Source organism: Canis lupus, chromosome 27 (genome assembly GCF_048164855.1).
Source record: "Canis lupus baileyi chromosome 27, mCanLup2.hap1, whole genome shotgun sequence".
NCBI classification, from domain to species: domain Eukaryota; kingdom Metazoa; phylum Chordata; class Mammalia; order Carnivora; family Canidae; genus Canis; species Canis lupus.
This window is the reverse complement of record NC_132864.1, coordinates 29047816-29068951: the sequence shown is the minus strand read 5'-3', so window position 1 is coordinate 29068951 and position 21136 is coordinate 29047816. Positions and strand designations below refer to the sequence as shown.

At 57.4% G+C, this 21136-nt stretch overlaps 1 protein-coding gene and 1 long non-coding RNA gene across 21 annotated transcripts in view; one reads left to right on the top strand and one right to left on the bottom strand.

Moving 5' to 3' along the window:
• Positions 1–14858, bottom strand: part of EMID1 (EMI domain containing 1) — a 50669-nt gene extending 35811 nt beyond the window's left edge. For 19 of the 20 annotated variants that reach the window (XR_012019440.1, XR_012019444.1, XR_012019442.1 and 16 more), the window contains exons 1-3: positions 14726–14858; positions 7573–7686; positions 6991–7094 (exon numbers count right to left, since the gene is read on the bottom strand). Coding sequence is in view for 14 of the 20 variants with exons in the window: in XM_072803116.1 (XP_072659217.1) it covers positions 6991–7094; positions 7573–7686; positions 14726–14826 (319 nt within the window). In the remaining 6 variants the exon portion in view is untranslated. Of the gene's footprint in view, positions 1–6990; positions 7095–7572; positions 7687–14725 lie in introns of those variants that run through there. The other variant, XM_072803123.1, reaches the window with a different exon arrangement.
• LOC140619556 (uncharacterized) lies at positions 199–1388 on the top strand. The gene is made up of 2 exons (XR_012019445.1): positions 199–376; positions 743–1388. It is a non-coding gene; the product is annotated as an uncharacterized lncRNA (long non-coding RNA).
• Positions 14859–21136: the final 6278 nt, after the last annotated feature.

Here is a 21136-nt window from a genome sequence, read left to right as displayed (position 1 = left end):
GGCTTTGGGGGCCTGGTTTTCTCCACAGCCAGAGGGATGGGCTGGCCAAGCCAGGGGCGGGGGGCACAGCTGGAGGGGCTCTGGAGCCAGCAGTAGCAACTGCCCCCCTCTACCCCCCAGGCCTGCCTTTTAAGGCCACAAAGTGCTGTCCGGGGGGAGAGAAGACCCAAATAAGGCGCAGGCCTGGCGGCTCCAAGCCAGGCTGTGGGTTGGTGCAGGGAGCGAGGCGCCGGGAACTCAAACCAGACGGGTGCCTCTGGCCAGCCCCCAGCAAGGAGGCTGCCAGACACTGCTCCCCTGTGGGGCCTTCGCTCAGCTGGGCCTGCAGCCCCAGCACGCCCTCCCCGTGGACCTGGGACTTGCCCCAGCACCAGGAGTAAGTCTCACCCAGGACAGAGGGAGGTGGGTTGGCAGCCCAAGACTGGATCAGGGCTTGGGGACAGGTGTGTGTGTGTGTGGGTGCCACTGTGAGCCACAGCCAATGCTAAGTGCTTTAGATATCCCAGTATGGTCCTACATGGTAGGTAATAACAGCTAACACTTAACAGCTAGCACTTAACTCTGGGCCTGGCACATTCTACTAAGCACTTCACATATATGGTCTTAACTCATTATATTCACAAAACCCCGTAAGTGGGTGGTAGTACCACCTCTACTTTACAGATGGGGAAACTGAGGCACGGAGCTCCTCTGTCCCCTGTACTCAGATCACTGGATGAGTGAATATGCATCTCTTTCATAGGGGAAAGCAAGAAGGCTGGAGCCTGGACTTGAACCCAGGTTGGCCTAACTCCAGGGCCTGATCTCCTCTCCCTGGGCCGCCTGGCACCTTGAGTCAGCCGACCATGCAGAGGCAGGGAGGCCTGGCGGCAACAAGAATGCTGGCTCTACAGGAGAATGGGCTCACAAAGCCCTCTTCATCCTCTTTGCTCCCAGGTGAAGACATACAAAGCCATTTTATTGCTCTTTTCAGGATGCCTACCAAGAGAAGTTGCTGTCTCTCCGACCCCATGGAAGTTTGGGCTTTTTTCTGGGATGACATCTGGCAAAGCATCTGCCTAGCCCGCCCTCCCCGCTACCCTGCTATTGTTTCCATGTTTTTCCATGGCATTCCTGTAATGTGTTCTATGCTGTGTCAGTCCCCAAGTCCACTGCATCATCCGCCGCCCTGGCTGGAACATGAGCCCCACCAGGGCAGGGTCCTAGTCTGTCCTACATGTGGCCTGGAACAGCGCTTGGTGCATAGTAGGGCCTCAGCGGCCTCAGCAAACCTTCCGTTCATGAATGCATGAATCACCGACTGAAAATGAATGTAAAACAAACAAAAGGCAAAACACTGTGGACAGCAGACAACGGTTTTAAAAATGAGCATAAATCTTCTAACATCACATGAGGTTTCCTTGAGATATTAATTTGTGTAATCGTGGTTGGAAATTCTTTTTTTTTTTTTTTGGAAATTCTTTTTCAACCAATTTGCTTTTGTACATTTCACTGGGAGCCAGAGAGAACTAGAAAAACTAATGAAAACATGGTCTGACCATCAGCATAAATGTAACTGGCTCAAAATAATGGCAAGTTAAAATTTTAAAAAGAAGGAAGGAAGGAAGGAAGGAAGGAAGGAAGGAAGGAAGGAAGGGGGGAAAGAAGGAAGAAAGGAAGGAAAAAGAAATAACAACACTGTCAAAAAAATTCCAGAATATGTTGGCTTTGGTTTCAGGATTCACAAAAAAAAAATCCCCAAAGCTCCTCCAAATTCTGATAATGGACAGAACCGTTTTAAGAGACACACCAGGTTGTAAAATGGCCCTTTAGTACAGCAAATCCCAGCAGGGAAAAAGCCAAGGGTTGGGGGGAGGTCTCCCAAAAATATCTTAAAATATCACATCCTTCCCATTGGTGTTGGGCTTGGGACCCTGAAGCAGACCCCAGCGTGCTGAAAGCCCCCTCACCCCAGCTTGGCAGTCTGGTCTAAAGGGCTGCCCCTCAACCCCAACCTCACCCTCTCAGGGGCTCCAGGTTGGTTCTAGAATCATAAACCCCAGCTCTATTCTGGAGGCCTGACTGCGGGCTACTTCCCACCACCTGGGAAGTCTCCACTAATAACACACACACACACACACACACACACATGCATGCACATGCACTCACTGCCTCTCTACCCCCTTCCCTGCAGTTGTCACTCTTAGGTCACCTCCTCCAGGAAGTCTTCCCAGACAGATCAAGGTACCCACCAAAGCTCCCCCTGAAAGCTCTCATTACTCCATCACTCCCTGTCTTGATCTGCACAAGGACAGCATCACGGAGAGTTTTGAGCCTTGTGCCCCCACAAGCAGCTCCCTTTCCCTCTGTCCAGTACCAAGTTTAAGCTAAGAAGCCCCTTCACATTGGGTCCTCATGAGAACATGAGGCCCAGAAAGGAGAGCCTGCTTGTCCACACAGAGAGGTGGGGAGGTGGGGATCCAAACCCCATGCTCTGCTGGGAAGGCAGATATGAGAAGTTGAGAGTGTCCCTGGGCTTCATGTCTGACTTCTCTCCCAGGACAGGCACCAGGGGAGGGGCTTCCTCATTCACAAGCCACGCCCAGGTCTGCTGGGTCCAGTGACCACAGCCACAGGGATGCTGCTTCCTTAGTCCTGGGCCAGGTGTCTTCCTGGCAATTTACTTTGCAAATGTAAATATTTGCTGCTGTTGGCTTGAACCAAGGATGGGTCAGGGGTGTGGCAGGGAGCTCCAAGAACCTTCCAGCTGGCCTCTGGGAAGCCTCAGTCTGTGTCTGGCCTGGCCTTCTCTTCAGGGCAAAATGAGGTTCCTATTCATTTCCTGTGTACCCACATTCCTGTGTATGTCAGGTACTGGAAAGACATGAATAGTGACGGCAGGGTGGAGGCCATCATAGCCAGGGGGCAGCTCCAAGAAGGTTGCAGGCAGAGGGGACAGCTGCTGCCCAGTCTGTGGGGTGGGAGAGGCCAGTGTGGGTCAGGGCTAAAATGGAAGGGGGGTGAGGCTGGAGCACATCACCGGGGCGGCAAGGAAGGTGGAAAGGGGAGCCACTGGCTGGGAGCGGAGGATGGATTGATGGGGAGTCAGGAGATGGGGCCGCCAGGTCTTCTAGACAGCAGTGGAGCAGATGGGTGGTAGACTCTGGCAGATTCATGCAGCACTGAGGCCACAGGATCCAGAATCCTCAGAGTAAAGCACAAACTTGGCCCTGTAACTGGCATCTACTTAGGCCTGGAGAGGTATGGGCAGGAGGGGCCTGGTCCTGGATGGTGGGGAGGTACGGGGCCCAGGAAAGGCCTGGGCCGCAATCTCCCATCTGTTCTTAAGCTTTTTGCTGTGTGACCTTGGGCAAACTTCTTCCCTCTCTCGTTGTGTTGCAGAAGACAAAGGCTGTGTGAGTCCACAGATGGGGAAGGGACATGTGTGCTAAGGACAGTGGGGACACTGAGGGGCAAACAGAGGTCTCCTAACTCCAGGAGATCCCATGGGAGAGTGAGGGAGCTCCTCTATCTTTCTAGCTGGGATGGCTTGGGGCTGAGATTGGCTTTTGCCAGTTTCACGGTGCCCCAGTTGTCTGAATGCTCCCCTCTGGAAGTCCCCGGCTGGTGCTGCTGCAGAGGAAGACTCCTGGCCTGGGGTCACACTGCTGGACTTTGAATCTGGATGCGACCCGAGCGAGGCATTTCTCTCTCCCAGCCTCAGTGTTGACATCTGTACCTTCCGCCATGATATGATAGCAGGACACCGCTGAGAATGAGTCATGGTGCTGGGCCTGGCAGATGGTGGACGCTTTCCTTCCCTGGTCATTGTTCCTGGGGAGGGTCTCGGGTGGGCGGAGGCTGCGGACCTCAGGTCAGAGTCCTGGCTCTGAGAATCCCAGTGACAAAGCTTACTGGCTGTGTGACCTTGGATGACACCTACACCCTTTCTGAGCCTCACTTACATCATCCCAACAATGGGGCTGATGGGTAAAAGATCTGTCTGCAGGGGCCCTCCCCAGAGGCAGGATCACCTGAGGCCACAGCAGCCCTGTACTCAGCAGGGCCCACCAGGGGCTCAGGGCCAGCAGATTTAGAACATTCTGGCCTTGGCCCTTCCTCCAGTGAGAGTGGGCAGCCAGATGAGACCTCAGCCAGGCTCCCTCCCCGCCGTTTAGCCCCACCTCCCAAGACCTGGAGGCACTAACAGAAGCTTGGCCAGGCTTGTCCCAATCCTGGCTCTCCAGTGCTGAGTGACTCTAGGTCAGTCCACTGGCCTTTCTGAGCCTTCAATTTCCCACCTGTCAAATGGGGCCTATTCCAGTCTTTTCCTCGCATGTTATCATAAACATCAGAGAACATCCTCTGTCATCATCACAGAATGAACATTCCCATTCTGAGGATGGGAAAGCACAGCTAAGAGCTATGAATGAATGAAGAATCTGGAGACGAGGGCCCTGGGAATGGGGGTGGGGAAGCCTGGGGAGACCTGTTTGCTGAGCAGAGGACAGAAGTTTCAGAGGTCAGAGGCAGGACAGTCCCAAGGAGGCCTTACAGAATCCCCAGCATCAGGGCCGAAGGGGAGAGCATCCATTAGGTTCAAGACATGAATCTCTGATGCTCATAATAAAGTACAAAGTGGGCACTTTTTAATCCCAGGTGACTTCCAGATAGAGTCAAGATTCAGAGAGGTGGAGTGACTTGCCCCAGATCACACAGCAAAGCATAGCTGATCTAGATCTGGATTCTGGAACAGTGGGTCCTCCCTCCCCTCCTTAAGGCCACGCGGGCTGCTCTGGTGACACAGCTCTGTTGCCCTAGGTCCATGTCACAGTGCTCGGCAGACTATGAGGTCAGTCACCGGCAGGGGAAACAGCTGGGGGAGCTCAGCCTCAACCCAGCTGTCAGAGGAAGGGCAGGGCCAGGATAGGGCTGCAGTCCCCATGCTCCCCCACCCACACTCCCAGGGCTCTAGCGGAGCAGTATCCCAGATTATCCAGGCCCCGGGCATCCCTTTACTCAGCTCTGACTGCAGGGGTTTGGGAAAAGGCCCCTCCTGTCATCCCATCAATCATCACCCTGGGCAGTCATGCCACCTGCAGGGTCTTTACTATCAGCTTCATTCTCAAAACATCCTGGGAGGTTTTACGGGTGAGAACACCAGAGACTTAGTGTGGGGGAGCCCCAGACTCCACCAGAGCACACGGCAGCCTGGTGCTCTTTAGAGAGGGTGCCCCTCCCTCTGAGTAGGCACAGGACGAGGGCCACCTGCACGGCAGCCTCCCCACGCCCCAGCCCGGTGCCCTTGCACAATGCAAGAGCCCAAGGCCACACCGCTGGTCTATAGCAGAGCTGGCCTGGCCCACGAATCCCTGGGTGCTGGGACCCAGGGGGACCTGGAGGCCTGCAAAGGGCAATGGCAGTTGTCGGCAGTGACTTAGCACCCCTGCCTCGCCATTGGCAGAGCCCTCAGCCCTGACCCTGGCTTCTGGATGCCCGGCCACCAGCTGCAGGACTCAAGGGCACGCTGGCTCTGCCCCATGGACCCCCCACCCTCCCTGACTCCACGATGGCCCCACAGACCTGGGAAGGTCTACCCTTGAGAGGGAAGCCAGGGACAGAGTGGCCTTTGTCTGGGCAGGCCCTGCCTGGGCTTGGGCCCACTGGGCCCCAGTGGCCCCCACACTCTGGGGACTTACCCCCACACACCAGCTCCTCTGTGGCCTCTTTGGCAGCAGCCCTTCCCGGCTGGCTTTCCTCCTGGCCCCTGGGCCCTTCCGCCTTTCCCTCTTTCTTCCAGCAGGGAGGGGAGGGTCTCATTCCTGGTTCCCCTTGGCTTCCACCCTTCCACACTGGCCTGGTGGCTGCCTCTCCCCTGCCCCTCTGGCCACCCCACCAGAACTGGGGACTGCCCAACCCCACAGGGAAACCTGCCACTCCCTAACCTGCCCCACTTTGTGGTGAGCCCTGCCCCTGCCCCTGTGTGACTCTGTGGGCATGGGGCTCCACCTCGCTGGCTGGCAGACCAGAACTCTTGGGAGGTGGGGGGTCCCAGGGAGGTGAAGCATATAAATCTTTTCACAGAGCACCAAAGAATGGTGATGTCTGTTAGCCTCTTGTTCCCTTGATCCAGAGGCCAGGTCTCACACGTTTGTGTTTCTGGAATCAGAATATGTCTTGTGACTGAAGATCATGTTAATGGGCTGTTTCAGGGGCCCTGAAATGCCCTTTCCACTGAGGTGCCTACAGGCCTGGTTCTCGGGTTGGTTCTAGGTTGGTCTACCCTCTTTAGGGCCATTCAGGGGAAGTCTTCCTCATGTAGGCAGTGAGGGTGGCAGCCACCCAGACTGCCTAGCAGGGAGGCAGGAGCCTTTAGGGGAGGGCTCCCCAGGCAAGCAGATGGCCAGGGTATGGGGACTTCTGGGCTGTGTCCTCTGCACCCCACAGGTGTTGGGCGCTTGGCCGTGAGAGGCTGCCTGCAGAGGAGGGGGCTGGGGTAAGAGGCCCCCGCCACACCTGGGGCATGCTCTACATGCAGGGCACCCATCCCTCAGGCCCTGGGGGAGGCCAGGCAGACCGTGGTTCAAATCCTGACTGCCCCTTAGGCACTCTCTACCCATCACTTTTCTGAGTCTGTTTTTTTCACCCGCAAGGTGGATACAATGATCCCAACCCTGTTGATCCAATCCAGTTTCACTCCGGTGTGCTGTTACCACATCCAATGGAAATGTCCAGACAGGTGTTCCCCAAGTTTGGAGGAGAGACTTGGGGTGGTGTGACCCAAGACATGAGCTACACAGCATGTCTGAGATTTCTGCAGGGGTCCTGAGAGTCACCCAAGAGGCCAGTGGTCAACACCTATGGGACAGCAGGCCCCGGCTGTGTCCAAGCCGAGCCTCCCTCATGGGCCCCAGTGTGCACAGCACCTGCTGACTTAGCAGGCTTACCGGTCTCCCCCCACACCACACACCTGAGGAGGGGCCCCTGGCCCGCACCTCAGGGTAGTCCTACCTTCCTCACAGTTCACCCCGGAGTGCCCGGGGCAGCACCTCCACTCACGCGCGGTCACTGTCTTGTACATCACCTTGTAGGAGGGTCTCACCACCGTTCTGTAGCTGAAAGAGTGCCCAGGGAGCTGAACTCAGACAGAGTCTTCTACTGCCTTTCCCACCAACCTGGATGTCCATGGGGACAAAGTCCAGGGGTCCTTTGCCACCTCTGGGCCCCTCTGGAGCCTCTCTCTTGCTGTATTCTGGGATGTGGCCCTTCCAAATCCTCCTAGCTCCCCAGGTAGGGGGATACCAACTGGATGGGACGTCCCTATGAGCTGGCCTGTCCCCAGAGGTGCAGCCTCACTGAGTGAATGTATGTGGGTAAAAGGTGGACTCCCTCCCTCAGGAAGTCCTCCAGGTGCCCCAGGAGCATAAAGGGAGGTGCTGAGATTGGGCATAGGGCCGATGTCTCCTTGGCTCCACACCCTCGGGTTTCCGCACTCCCCTGTACTCCCCAAGCAGTGCCAGGACCAGGCCTCTGCTCACACTGTGCCTCCACCTGGAATGCCACCGGCTCCTGTTCCACCATGGTCTCGCTTACCTGCTGCCCGGGCAGCTCATGGGCCAGGGGCAGTTCTGCAGCACTCGCTGAAGATAGGTGCCATTTTGCACGTGGCATGAGATGGTACGGGTCACCACATACGAGCACCAGTTCCTGAAACAGATCCACAGTGAGGAAGCTCAGGTGCCAGGCATGGCTCCCACCCAGGACCCTGGGAAGATGAGTGAGGAGGTCCGGGTTCTCTCCCAGAGCCCTGGGTCTGTGGGTAGGGAGACCCCTGAGCTCTCAGAGTCCTTTGGGTCCAGTGGGAGTCTCTGTGCTACTGTGGCTATGGAGTGAATCTATAGCCCTGGAGGGAGCTGTGCTGGGGGCTCTGGGGAGGTCTTGGGGAACAGGGGGGCTCAGGGGACAAGACGGGAGCAAGGCACCTTTGCCCAACTTCTCCTTTCTCAATATCACTTCTCTCCAACCCCGACTCATCCAGGTCTCAATGCCTCCTGCCACCTGCCCAGACAACAGCAGCAGCCCCTCCATCTTGTCCTTCTGCGTCTCCCAAGGAGTGTCCTAAAATGCAAACCTGGCCTTATCCTCCTCTTGCTCATCCTCACCCTCAGTCCTACATCTTCTATGCTCACACCTGCTGTGATCCCTCACTTCCAGGCCTTTGCTCACACTGGGCCTACTGCCTGGAGCACCCTGCCCCCACTTCCCCACTTGGCACCTCCGACCTCCAAAGTCTTACAGTGCTGTCACCTCTCCCCTTGTCCTTTCCCGCCTCCACCCTACCTGAACAGAATGATGGTTCCCTGCCCAGGATCCAGCAGCGCTTTGTCTACCTGTCAGACTGAATGAAGCTGGTGATTCATGCCTGCCCTCCCCCTCCCCTGGCATGACAGAAGAGAGGCCCTGTCCTACTTATCCTTGTGTCCCCTCTGTGGGGCAGCCAGATGTCCCAAGCATGGAGGACTGACTTCTCCAAATGCCAATTAATAATCATATTGCATTGCATATATGGAGCACCTACTGTATGCTAAGGGTATTCACATTCACTTTCTTGGTGAGCCAGGCAGGCACCTTCCCACATTTTACAGAGGAGTAAAGTGACAACTGCTCACATCCGGGAGCTGGTGCCTGGTAGAGCTGGATTTGTACTCAGGAATGTGGATGGCCCAGCCTGGCCCCTGTCTCCATCCCAGAGACCTCAGCTCCCGTCTCCTCCCCATCTCCTGAGCCACGGTCCATGGTCCTGTGAAGGCCCCAACCTGGGAACCTGCTGACCCCAAGCTCGAGGCCACAAAGGAAAGTCTGGAGGGGTGGCGGGCTCAGGCTGAGAAGGGTCACCTGAAATAGTTCCTCCTTTCCCGGCCCTGGCAAAAAATGCAGGGCCTGTGACCTTGTGCAGGCTGAGGGCTGCTGAGCACCTGGAATGTCCCAGCCATCACAGAGGTGTCTGCCACCACTGAAATCCGGTCTCCCAGCTGCTGGCCCACCCCCACCCTGGTCCACCCATAGGACAATGCCCTTGGCCGAGACCTGCCAACTAACTCACTGTGGGACCCTGGGGACGTCCCCTCACCATTTTGTCACCCTGGAATCCGCCCAGGAAGAGGGAACAGCCTGGCCAAAGACAAAGTGGGGAGAAGGGATGGCTCTGTTAGACCAATGACCCTGCAGAAGCTCAACAGAGCCCAGGGCCAGCCACCCCATGGAAGAGCTGACAGGTGCTGGTGGCCGCACTGTTGGGAACCACGCAAAACTGGGAACAGCCTAACTGGCTACAGGACCACTAGATACGGAAAACCAGATGCTAAGATAGAACCCAAGTTCTCTGCATGCAGACCACTGTGTCTGGTTAAGTGAAAAATGCAAGTGCAGACCAACAGATGGAGCATGACTGCACTTCTATTAAAATAAGAAAACCCAAAGACTGTTTTATACATATATGCACATACACAGCTCTACGTGCTTAAAGTTAGGAAAAATCACACGCTCACGTCAAACTGCCACCCCTGGGGGTGGGGAGGGGCTTTCCATCTGCTCTGTCTCCTGTACTAACAGTAGCCTTCATTATCCTGCATACCAGGAGCTAGGACCAGGGCCTTTCACACACCAATTATGAGCCCCACTTTACAGATGGGAAGACTGAGGCTCTGGGGTTTGGAATGTGCTCCTGGCACCCAGGATGAACAACAGAGTCAGGGGTTGGAATTCAGGTCCACCTGACCCTAGAGTTTGCACTGTTAACCTCAGGCTGGCAATTTTTCTCCTAATGAGCAGGTGGGGATTTTAAAAATTAAAAAAAAAAAAAAAGCACATTTCCAAAAGGCCCCCACCCTTTAGATCCTTTGGGTCCCTGGATCTGTGCTTTTGAACTTGGGAGTTTTGCTTGTTGGGGGGGCAGGGACATATGCCCCTTTGAGAAAGTGATGTTGGTGTGGCTCCTCTCCAGAAAAATGCAGAAAACTCAGAGTGCAAGTTTTTTTTTTGGGGGGGGGGCAGGGGCTTCCTGAGGGGTGCTAGGGGCTCTCTGCAGCCTGTGTGATGTCCCCCAGGCTGGCCCTAGGGCTCTGGGAATGAAGGAGTGAGGGAGGGAGGGGGCAATCTGGGCAGAGGCCATGCAGAAGCTCCAGATGCTGGAGGTGCTTCCCTGGGCCAGGAACGAAGACTCCACGCCAGTGTACAGATGCGCACACACACACATGCAAAGGTGTGCGCAGACATCAATCCGGTGAGCACGCATGCAGATGCACATGCACACGGACACACTCACACACATATAGCTGTGAGTGCCCACAATTCCCTGGACATACACGTGCCCGTGCGCACACACAGACCCGTGGAAACACACATACACATTCAAAGCACACAAGCGGACAAAGGCAAATCCAACAGGACACACAGCCACAGAATGACTGTCCTGTCTACAGACACAGGGCCACATGCCCTCACACATGCATGTGCACACAGCCCTCCCTCCATGCCCAGACCCTGGACAGGATTGGGGGTGGAGGTAGGCCTATGACTGCTCACAGTTGCCTGACCTGCTCCCTCTTTACCTCCTTCCTTAATTAAAATCGCCCCCCATGTGGGTCAATGCTCGGCTCCCTGGTTTATTTCCCACGAGCTAGAGTTTGCTTGAATCCCCTGCTTAGGAGATACAGAGCTGATGGCTAACTAGCCAGGAGGGGATCCTCAGGCCACGTGAGGTTCAAGGTCAGCCCCTGGCCTCTCCCCTGTGGTGTGAGGAGTCATTCATAACCATAAACCACCCCTCCCTGACCTTGAAGACCTCAGCCTGCTGTTCCCAGGAGAAACCCAAATTCTTCCGCAGAGACTTGGCCTGGCCCCTGTGTCTACTTTCAGCAGGGGCATCAGGACCTCTTTCTAAAGCATAGACCTGGTGTGGCCACTGCCTGCTGTGAGTCTGCAGCCCACCATGGCTTCCCATTGCGCTGTGAGCCCAAGACCACCCCGGCCCATCCTGCATCCTGCTCTCCTGCACACTCCTGCTGCCCCTCTTCCACCTTTCTGTGCTCCCCTCAAGTGCTGGCTCTCCCCCAAATCAGATCTTTGTATTCAGATTCCCTCTGCCCACAAAAGCCCTTCCCTCTGCTCCAGCAGCAACCTCCTATTTGCCCTTTAGGTCTCAGTCCTAAGGTCCCAGGAGGGGTGGGGCACCTCCAGAGGTCCCCTTCAGCAGCCCTGAGCTCTTCCCTTTGCTGCAGATGTGGAGGGAGGACACCAGCAGGGACCACACCACGATGGGGCTCAGCCTGAGGGTGCTCAGGGATGTTCGCTGAATGACTGAATAACCAAGAACAGACAGTGGGTCTGGGCAGAGGAGCCAGGACCCAGGTTCCCAGAGATGGGTGCAGCCCTCGGAAGCCTGCCTACATCCTGCCATGTCTGGGGGCTTTGCTCCTGGGACACGGCCGGTGATAAGTTGCCCAAGAACCCAGTGAGGCTGAGCCCGTGGGCTGGGGCTGGGGCTAGGGCTGGGAGGAGGCAGCCCTTCTCTTCTGGGCTTGCCACTCGTGCCCACTCAGCACCTCCCGGGGCCCCCAGAGGCTGTTGGAGGAGAGAAAACAGGCCAGACCAGCTCAGCCTGGCACCGGCCACCCCCACAAGGGCCCCCCCAACTTGTCCTCCACCCCCTGCCACGGAGGCCCAGGGGACTTTGTCTCTGCGGGGCCCAGGGCTGCGATCCGGAACAGTGATAGGGGCTAATTGCAGGAGGCAGCCAAGCGGGCCAGGGGCCAAGGGCCGTTATGAAAAGAAGAGAAAAGAAAGGAGCTGTACAAGGTGGGGGTGGGGTGATTAGCACCAGAACCCCACTCTGGAGGTGAAGTTCCAGTCCTGGCCCCACTGCTTCCTAACTCAGCCACCGTGGACAAGGCCCTGACCCTCTGTGTGCCTCACTCTGCCCATCAGCAAACGGGGACAGCAGAATGTCCTCTGCCAGAGGAGATTTCACACACTGCACAGCCCAGCACTAACTGCTATGGTTCTTGGACTGTGACTTGGACCCTACGCCCCACAGCTGTGGTCCAGCGGTTTCCCTGGGAGACCCCAGCCCAGTGCCTTCCGTGCACAGTCCTTCCCTTGAAGGGAAGAGATTGGGATGGAGACTGCCAGGGTCTGCATTTTACAGAGGGGGACACTGAGGCTCCAAAAAAAGTCACCTGGCCAGGTCACCCAAGTGGGTGGAGAGCTAGGATTTGAGCTCCTGAGAGAGCAGCTGGGGAATAGAATTCTCCATTCTCCTTGATTCCAGGACTTGCCCAAAGGAAGCCCATCCTGCAGGGAGAAGTGGCCTGGGCCAGGACACTGGTGACGGCTTCTACTCCAGAGCCACAGAGCCGAGATGGGGTCGTTCAAGGAAACAGGGATTCAGGAGGGAAGGGACCTCAGGGGGGCAGGAAGGAGCCCCAGCAGGGACTGGGGGACATACAGGGCAGGGGCAAGCCAAGGCAGCTCTGTACAGCCCCCAGGCACCCTGGTTCCGGGGGTCTCGAAGTCTTGCCACATTCCTGGAGCTGGGGCAGCCCCTTGGACGCCTTCCCGGGCCTCCCCCTCCCCAGGCACAAAGCCTCTTTTCTGCCTCTGATCCCTTGGCTGCCAAGGGGCGCCTGGGGTGCTGGGCTGGGGGTGGAGGGAGGGCTGATGGGGTGTGACATCCCCATGCTGTCTCCAACAATGCTGGGACGTGGCCACAAGGGGAGGTCTTGGCAGCTGAGGACCACAGATTCCTCCGGCTAGGGGTCCCTTCCTCCACCTAATGTCAGCGATAGCAGGAACCACTGTTCATCCTTCCTATGGGGGACTGTCCACCCTCAGAACAGGCCAGGGGCCAGGGGCCAAGGGGAGGAAAGAGGGAAACACTGAGGAAACTGAGAGCCAGGACTCTGAAGTGACCTACCTGAGGTCACACACTGAGTGAGTGCCACAGCCAGGACCGGAGCCTCTGACTCCTAGCCACAAGTTGTAAACCTCTCCCAGACCCACAAGCTGACACCTTCTCCTAGGATGCCAAGGGCACTGGGTTGGGAAACTGGCTGGCCTGGATTGAGGTGCCACTTTTCATCTCTGGGCCCCAGGCTTATCTGTAAAATGGGAGCAACGGTATTGCCCACACAGGGCTTTTGTGATGCCAGGCCACCGTGAGCCTTCTGTGAATAGATGGGGCGACAGTCTCCAGTGACAAGCTACCTGCCAGAGGCACCATCCTCTTCCCTCCCACCCACGGAGCCCTGGGGGGTGAGAAGCCCAGGCTGGGAGGCCCTGCCCTGGACTGGCAGGAGGGCAGTCTGGACCTTAAGCCCTCTCAATCATCTTCCTGAGCCTGACACTGGGAATTTGAGTTTAGGGTCTTGGTCATCTTAGCACCTAGGATCCTGGGGGCTCACATTCATGCCCTGGGCAGGTCATATCCTCCCTCTGAGCATGAAATGGGGACCATCAAAACGCATGCCTCCCTTGGCAGCTGGGAAGATTCTGGAGGCCCAGGTCAGCTGTGGTCTGCATGCAGTAGGTGATGGTGGCTGTGATATCTGCCACCTGCTTGTCCCTGTCTCAGACAATTGCTAATTCTAGCCTCTGATGCCTTGGCCACCTCTGCCCTCCAGCCCTAGCCATGTCACCTGCTCTTGCTAGCCCAGCAGGGGCATGCTGGCCCCTGACCACTGGGAAAGGGGATTCCTGAAAAGAATTAAAGAATTGAGGCCCTAGGGGGTGGGGACCAGGGAAGGTCTTTGAATGGGATGAAAAGGCCTGAAGAGGCCTGGCTACTCCGTATTGTCTGCCTCAGACAAGGGCTGGCCTTTGAGAGGGGACCCCAGCAGGGGCGGGTGGGTGGGGGCTGCAGCCAGGATAGGGGCCAGGACAGGTTCAAACACTGTTATCAAGGCTAGAAAGAGACAGATTCAATCCTAGCACTTCTATTAAGGGCCGTGAGCCTACAGGATTAGGGGGCCTCAGTTTGCTCATCTGCTAAATGGGGACAGTGCCCCCTACCTTATTCAATCCTGGAAGGATTAACAACCGCACTGCAAATAAGGGGCTCCTGACTAGGGAGAGATGCTCCACAAACACCCACGGAGGGAATGTTCTCAGCTCCACAAAGGGCAGCAGGAACACAGAATGCTCTCTCCCCTCTCTGGTCAAAATGCCAGGTCCCTGGGGTGGCCACTGACCCTCAGATCTGTGAAATTCCACCCCAGTCTTCTTCCTCCAAGGGAAATAAATAGCCGAGGTACTAAAAAAAGCCGCTCTAGAGCAGGGAAAAGGGAGGAGGGTCCCCAAGGGTCAGCTAGGGGATATGCTGGGCTCTTCTGACACGAAGGGAAGGGGGCCCTGGAGCTAGGGCGACGGAAGTCCCAGGAGGCGGCTTCTCCCTCCTTGTTCCTCTTCTGCCCCCTCTGGAGCTCTGGGGTGAAGGGTGGGCGTGGGGGAGCTCTGGGGGCACGCCGGCTCCGGACACAGGGAGTCGGGACCCTCCGCCAGCAGAGGGGCGGCCCGGGTCCCTTCTCCATCCATCCCGCTGGCACCGAGGTGGGGCACCAGGCCCCTTCCAGTCCCTGGCTTGCACGGAGGTTTGGGGTGCTGGGGGTGCTGGGGGTGCTGGGGGTGCTGGGCGCCTGGAGCCCCCGCCCGGAGCTGGCAGCGCGCAGAGGTGGTGCGAGGCAGCCCTTACCTGCGTCCGGAGAACGGGGCTCCCCCGACGCTCCACGCGGCGCCGCCCCCGGGGAGCAGGAGCCCGAGGCAGAGCAGCGCCCAGGCCCGCGGGCCGCCCATGCTGCGCCCGCCCTCCGCGCGGCCCTCGCCGCCCCAGCCCGCCGCGCCGCCGTCCCCGCCGCCGTCCCCGCCGCCGGAGCCCCGGTCCCAGCGCGGCGGCGGGAGGGCGGGCGGAGGCGGGCGCGGGGCGGGGGCGCGCGTTCCCGGCCTCGCCCGGCCCGCGCCGCGCCCCCCGCCCCCCGCCCCCCGCGCCGCCGCCGCCAACCCGGAAGGAGCCCGGGGCGGGGGGCGGGGGCCCTGGGCGGGAGGCGGCCAGGTGCCCACCTGACCCGGCGCCCGTCGCCGCGGGACCCGGGGCCGGGGCCTGGGACGCAGCCGGGACCCAGGGGCGCCGCGCCTGAGCTGGGGCGCCCAGGCCCTCACCCCCTCCCGACGGTTTGGAGGGATCCAGCTCCCAAGGCGCCCGGGATCCACCCACGATGCAGCAGGGGCCTCCGGAGCGGTGAGCGCCACCCTGCAGGGCACCCGCCTCCACTTCACATCCTGTCTCTGTTTAACCTTCAAACCGAGTCAAACCCGCTTGGCACGCTGGGCACAATCGTTCCCATTACACGGAGGAGTAAACTGAGGCCCGGGCACCGCTGGCCGCCCCCTGCAAGGAGAAGACCCGGGCTGGCCATAAGTCAGTGTCCACTCTTCCTGCCGTTTTACAGATGGAGAAACCGAAGCACAGAGAGGAGAGCTCTGTCAGTGGTTGGAAGAGCCAGGATTTGAACTCACGTCTGACTTCAGAGGGTCAGCTTTTTTTTTTTTTTTTTAAAGGTGGGGAAATGGCAGAGGGAGAGGGAGAGAGAGAACCTTAAGCGGGTTCCATGCCCTGCATGGAGCCAGCTGTGGGGGCTGGATCTCACAAACTGAGCTCATGACCTGAGCCGAAATCAAGAGGGGGTCACTTAACCAACTTAGCCAGCCAGGCGCCCCAAAGAGGGGTCAGCTCGTAAGCACAATTATGGAAGAGTACAGATGGCATGTTGTCCTGGGCCTCAGTTTCCCCATCTGTAACAAGGTAAGGATTAGTTTACAGTGGAGTTTCTTTACTAGGGCATGTGGATGAGCTTCTGGGGAGAGGTGTGAATCCCTCGAAGGTGTATGCAAGTGTGTGTGTGTGCACAGTGTGTGCGCGTATGATGGATGAGCGTGGATATATGTGATGGTGCTTGTGATGTATGTGTGTGATGTGTGTGTGTGCAAGTATGATGGGTGTTTGTGGTATGTGTGTGATGCCTGTGTGGAGGTGTGTGATATGTCTGTGGTAGCTGTGTGTGTTTATGGAGAGGAACCCCAGCTGTCATTAGAGGGGACCCCCAAAATTCAGGAAGTCTCTAACCTCCTCTTCTGCCTGGACTGATGTGCAGCAGACAGTCCTGGGCTGAGGATCCCCCTGCCCCACTGGGCAGTGCACCAGAGGCCTGCCCTTCGCGATCCTGCCATGGCTTGTCTGGACCCAGACCTAGGATCTCTGCTAGAAACACTCCAGCAGGAAGCGTCTGCCAGCCTCTAGCTCTGAGTCCCTGGGACTCACCAGCGCTGGGCAGCCCCGGGTCCTGTGCCTAAGCAGGACGGGAGAGGGCATGCCAATATAGAGGGGGAGGTGGTGAGATCCAGGTTCAAACCCTGGCTCTGCTGCCTTTGCCTAAATTAGCTTGGGTAATTAGCTTGGGCAGGTAGGTCCTGCCCCTCTCTAGCCTCAGTTTCTCTTTGTAAGGACAGCTGTGTGTTTATACGGATGTGGCCATGAGATGTCATGGCCATGCCTTGGCATCCACTGTCCCCTGCTTCATGTGGTCCCCCAAGCATGCCCCACTTCCTCCAAAGACATCACAACACCCACCTTGCCCTCTTGGAGAACTGCGTCCCTCCCTAGCATGTGCAATTTTGGGGCACCTCCTTTATGCCATCTTTCTGACCTCCCAAAAATGTAGCTTTGTGCCTCTCTGGTTAGCCTTTGTTTTTTGACACAACTAGATCAGTGACTCCATCCCCTGGATGACTGGTCACTCCCAAGGGGCCATCATCTCCTGAGAGGGCCCCAGCCCCATCAAGCCCTGGTTAAGTGGCCAGGATAAAAAAAACCATCTCCCCAAAGTGCACCTTGGAGGGCGTTCAGCTCTTCAGGAAGAAGTTTTGGGTTCTGGCTTCCATCCTGCAGAGAGCCGGGAGGGACTGCAAGATGTCCAGGACACCCGCTGGCTGCCACAGAAAGAGGAGGCGCAAAAAAAAAAAAAAAAGAAAAGAAAGAGGAGGCGCTTCCAGGTCCATTTGCCCCTGTGATGCAGGGCATATACATCCCTTTACCGCTGCCACCAAACCCACGGGCGCTTCAGGCCACTGCAGGATTTCTCCAGCAAGAGAACCCTCTCAAAAAAGGGACCTCTCAACACAGGATCCTCTCAGGGAAAGGTGTCATCGACATTTGGACATCAGGGCGGGGGGGTCCTGTCCTTGCTGAGGCTGGGATTGCCTGAGGCCTCCTGGGGCACACCTCATGGTGATACTGTCTGGTGGGTATCGCATAGTGTCAGCTCCCCAGAAGTTGTCAATTCCAGAGCGACCACTGGGAGCTGTGGGACCTCCCCTCTCTGAGTCTCATTTCTCTGCCTGGAAGAACAAGCCATATGACCCTTTAGAGATCCCTCTGGCTCAGGAGTTTATTCTGGGAAAGTGCAAAAGCTTTGGGTCTCCGGGTGGTGGTCCTGGGGCACGGCCTGAAAGCCCCCTGTTAAGCACACACTTTCCTGGGAAATGCCATCCTGTTTTCTGGTCCTCTTTCCTCCCTCAGCAGAAAGGGCAGGAAATGCTGTGGGGACCTGAGTCTTGGTCATTTGAGGTTTCAGCGTTTGCAGAGGCAGAGGGGAGAGACACCGCTGGCTCGAGGTCTCGGGGCCTGTCCCTGCGGACGGGGCCTCCTCCCCCAGGGCCTGGTCCTATCTGCTGCCAAGACCAGACCACAACCGCCAGTACGAGCGGCTTCCGTTCCCGAGCGCTGACCGGGTGCCAGGTGCTGTGCTAAGCATTTTGCTCGCATTGTCTCCTGCCCTCCGCTCCGTCCCCAGGGAGTCCGCCTTATTGTCCCCAGGTGTGGGGCTCGCCCGAGGCCGGCCGGTGAGTGATGGGTGCCGGCCTATCACCGGGCCACACCGGCACCCTCTGGCCGAGCCCCAAAGGGAGGTTTTCTTTAGGGAAAAAGAGGACTTGGCTCAGATTTAGACTCCTGTCTGGAAGCTGATGAGGTGAGAGAAAACACAGGGGCACACGCACGTGTGTGCAGACCACACAGGGACACGGACTCTCTCTCTCTCACACACACACACACACACACCCCTTCTTGGGACAGGCCGGGGCGGGGGGTGGGGGGAGGGCGGGAAACACGGCCTTTCTGGTGAGGAGTCACCAACACGTCCACCCAGCCTATTCCAAACAGGAAATGCTGTCCTCATAGCAAACAAACCTGGGCCGCAGCCTCTCTTCCCTGTGAACCCCCACTGGAGCCTGTGTCCCGCAGGACAGCCTCCCTGGCTCGGGGTGTCCATGGTTATCAGCCCTGTTTGCACACCAGCTGCTGAGAGCCAGGGAGCCCCACTGGGTCTGTACCCACATCGTCAGGATTCTATAGGTGAGGAAGCAGCTCGAGTGGGCTGGGGGCCAAGGGGTGCCCTCAGAACCATGGCAGCAGCCCCCAGAGGCCCAGGCCTCATGGCCCAGGCAGTGCCTGGACGTCATGAAAGGGAAGGGGGCCGGGTAAATGTCAGTGCCCTTCAAAGCTTCTGCCCAGACAAAGGGCAGGGCTGGAGAGCTCGGCCGTCCCCAAGCGTTTCCAGGTTGGGGAACAATGCCCGCTTTCTGTGCCTTTGATCTGGAGGCCTGGCCCTGTTGCCCCTTGGTCCCAGAGCAGGGGACACCCCGCTGGGCCAGGGAGGGGGTGCTGGGCCCCCCTCCACGAGCCTGCAGCTGCCTGGACAAGTTATTTATGCTCCATGGAGCTGCCCTTCTCACCCAGCTCATTCCTTCCTCACAGAGCTGGGTCTGAGGCTAGAAGGGAACAGTAGGAAGGAAGCTGTCAGAAATCATAAATTAGGGCTGCAAGAGGGCCTTCTGGAATCCTCGGGAGGAGAGGCCTATACCACTACCCTGGGAGTGTGGGGAAGACAAGAGAGTGACAGGGCAGGGCACAAACTGGCATGGCAGGACGGGGACCTGGATTTGGTCAGGAGACCTGGATGTCCTGTGTGATCTCGACCAAGTCCCTTTTCTCTGGAACTCAGTCCTCCCATCTGGAAACTGGGGGTGATACAAGACTTGGAGACTTTCTTTGTTGACTGTGAAAGCATGGACAGGGGATCCCTGGGTGGCTCAGCGGTTTAGCACCGGCCTAGGGCACGATCCTGGAGTCCTGGGATCAAGTCCCGCGTTGGGCTCCCAGCATGGAGCCTGCTTCTGTCTCTGCCTCTCTCACCCTCCCTCTCTCTCTCTCTATGTCTATCATGAATAAATAAATAAATCTTAAAAAAAAACAAAAAAGAAAAAAAACGGAAAGTCTTAGAAGCACAATAAAAAAAAATTAAAAAAAAAAAAGAAAGAAAGCATGGACAAATGAGAGGCCTTCTGCTTAACAACGTTTGTCCCCACTTCCCATCCTTTGGTACCTTCCCCCAAATCCCCTCCTCTCTCCTTTCTGCCTTCTACCTCTGCCCCATCTGCCACCTATGGGGTCCCTTATTCTATTCCTCTTTTTACACCTGTCCTCCCACTAAAATGGGTTAATGAGTTCTCCTTAGGCAGCATCCATCTAGCTGTGGGGTAGAGGGAGGAGCTGTTAGCTCATTCACACTAGAGTGTCAATGTTGAATGTTGTTAAATGTCAGAGGGCAGTTAACAGATTCTTCCTCATTTAAGTCCTAAATCACTGGTAGTGGGACTTCTAGGCTGGTAAGGGGGGTGTTGAGTGACCAGTGGTCTAGGAACAAGGTCTGCCAAGTGAGAGGGCCTTCTGTGCGGGAAGGAATCTATCTCCCAGCCCCAGTGAAGTGAAGCCCAGCCCCTGCTGGATGCGTGGGGAGCGGTGGCCCTAAGGCTCTGTGGTTAGATGGGTCTGGCAGGCGGGAAGGGCAGGCAAGAAGAGCCACTCAGAGTAGAGGCCCTAGGGCCTAGCCAGTCCCAGGCCGTGCCTGCTGGGCCACGAGCATGTGATACCCCTAAGATGAATGGTTTCCGCCTCTGAGGAAGTGATTCTGAGGGGAAAAGGGAGAATGAGAGGAAGGGGAAAAGAATCAGAGAGAGAGAGAGAGGTGCTCAGAAAGAGAAAGGGAGCTGACAAGCCAGGGATAGAGGAAGACAGGTGAGCCAGAGAGATACAGAAAGTAGATGGATGGAGAGACAGAAAAAGAGGCAGGCTGAAAGGTGCTGAGAGAAGGGCACTTGGGGAAGAGGACCCCGGGTTCTGCGGGAGCTGGACAGAAGGGGGCAGGCCCAGGAGGCCAGCCCAGCACCACTCCCGAGCTTCATCCATTCCCCTGCACCCCAAGGCTCTGGCCTCCCTCAGAACACCACTCCTTTGAGGGCCTCCAAGGGTGGGGAGCCGGTCTGCCACACGCCTGGCACTGGCTGACCTGTGCTGGTATAAATTGTGTAATAGAGCCCCCAGGCCAAAGAGCAGTGGAGTCCCTAGCCTCTGGCTTGGCCTGGAGGGCCTTCGTGCTGGACAGTCCCATCGGGGAATGTGGATCCTTGAGCGCTTGGACTCCAGGCTCTTCCTGCCACCCCCTCTGTCCGGCCCCGTGGCGCTAAGTCTGGATCCTCTGTCCATCTGCCCACCCCTTGACTTTGTCCCATCCAGCCTCTCCCCTTTGTGGGATGTGGCCTCAGTCTCCTTGCTGGCCTTACCTCCTCTCTGACCCTTCCAGTTCTTCCCAAGGGCAAATAGAGCCAATTCACCACGTGGGGAAACCTTTAACCTCCCTGCTGCCCTCAGGCTGAGAACTGAACATGGCCTGGCCTGCTCATCCTCCCTCTGCCCCAGACCCTGGAACACCAAATGTGTCTCAGTTCTCCTGGCCACCCTGTGCACTCCAGCTGGCCACACAGCTTTCCTATCCTGTCCCCTCTGCCTGCTAGTGCCCACCCACCCCTCAGTCTCAGCTCACCTGTCACCCCTTTTGCCTCAAGGAAGATGTCCTATACTCTCCAAGCCGGGGTCATGCGTCCACTGGCTTCCCTACTCACAGTATCCTGTGGTGGGGTCATCTGTTGATTTGTCCAGTTCCTTTGATAGATCATAAATAGGCATAGGTCCTTTTTGTAATTTTTCTAAGAG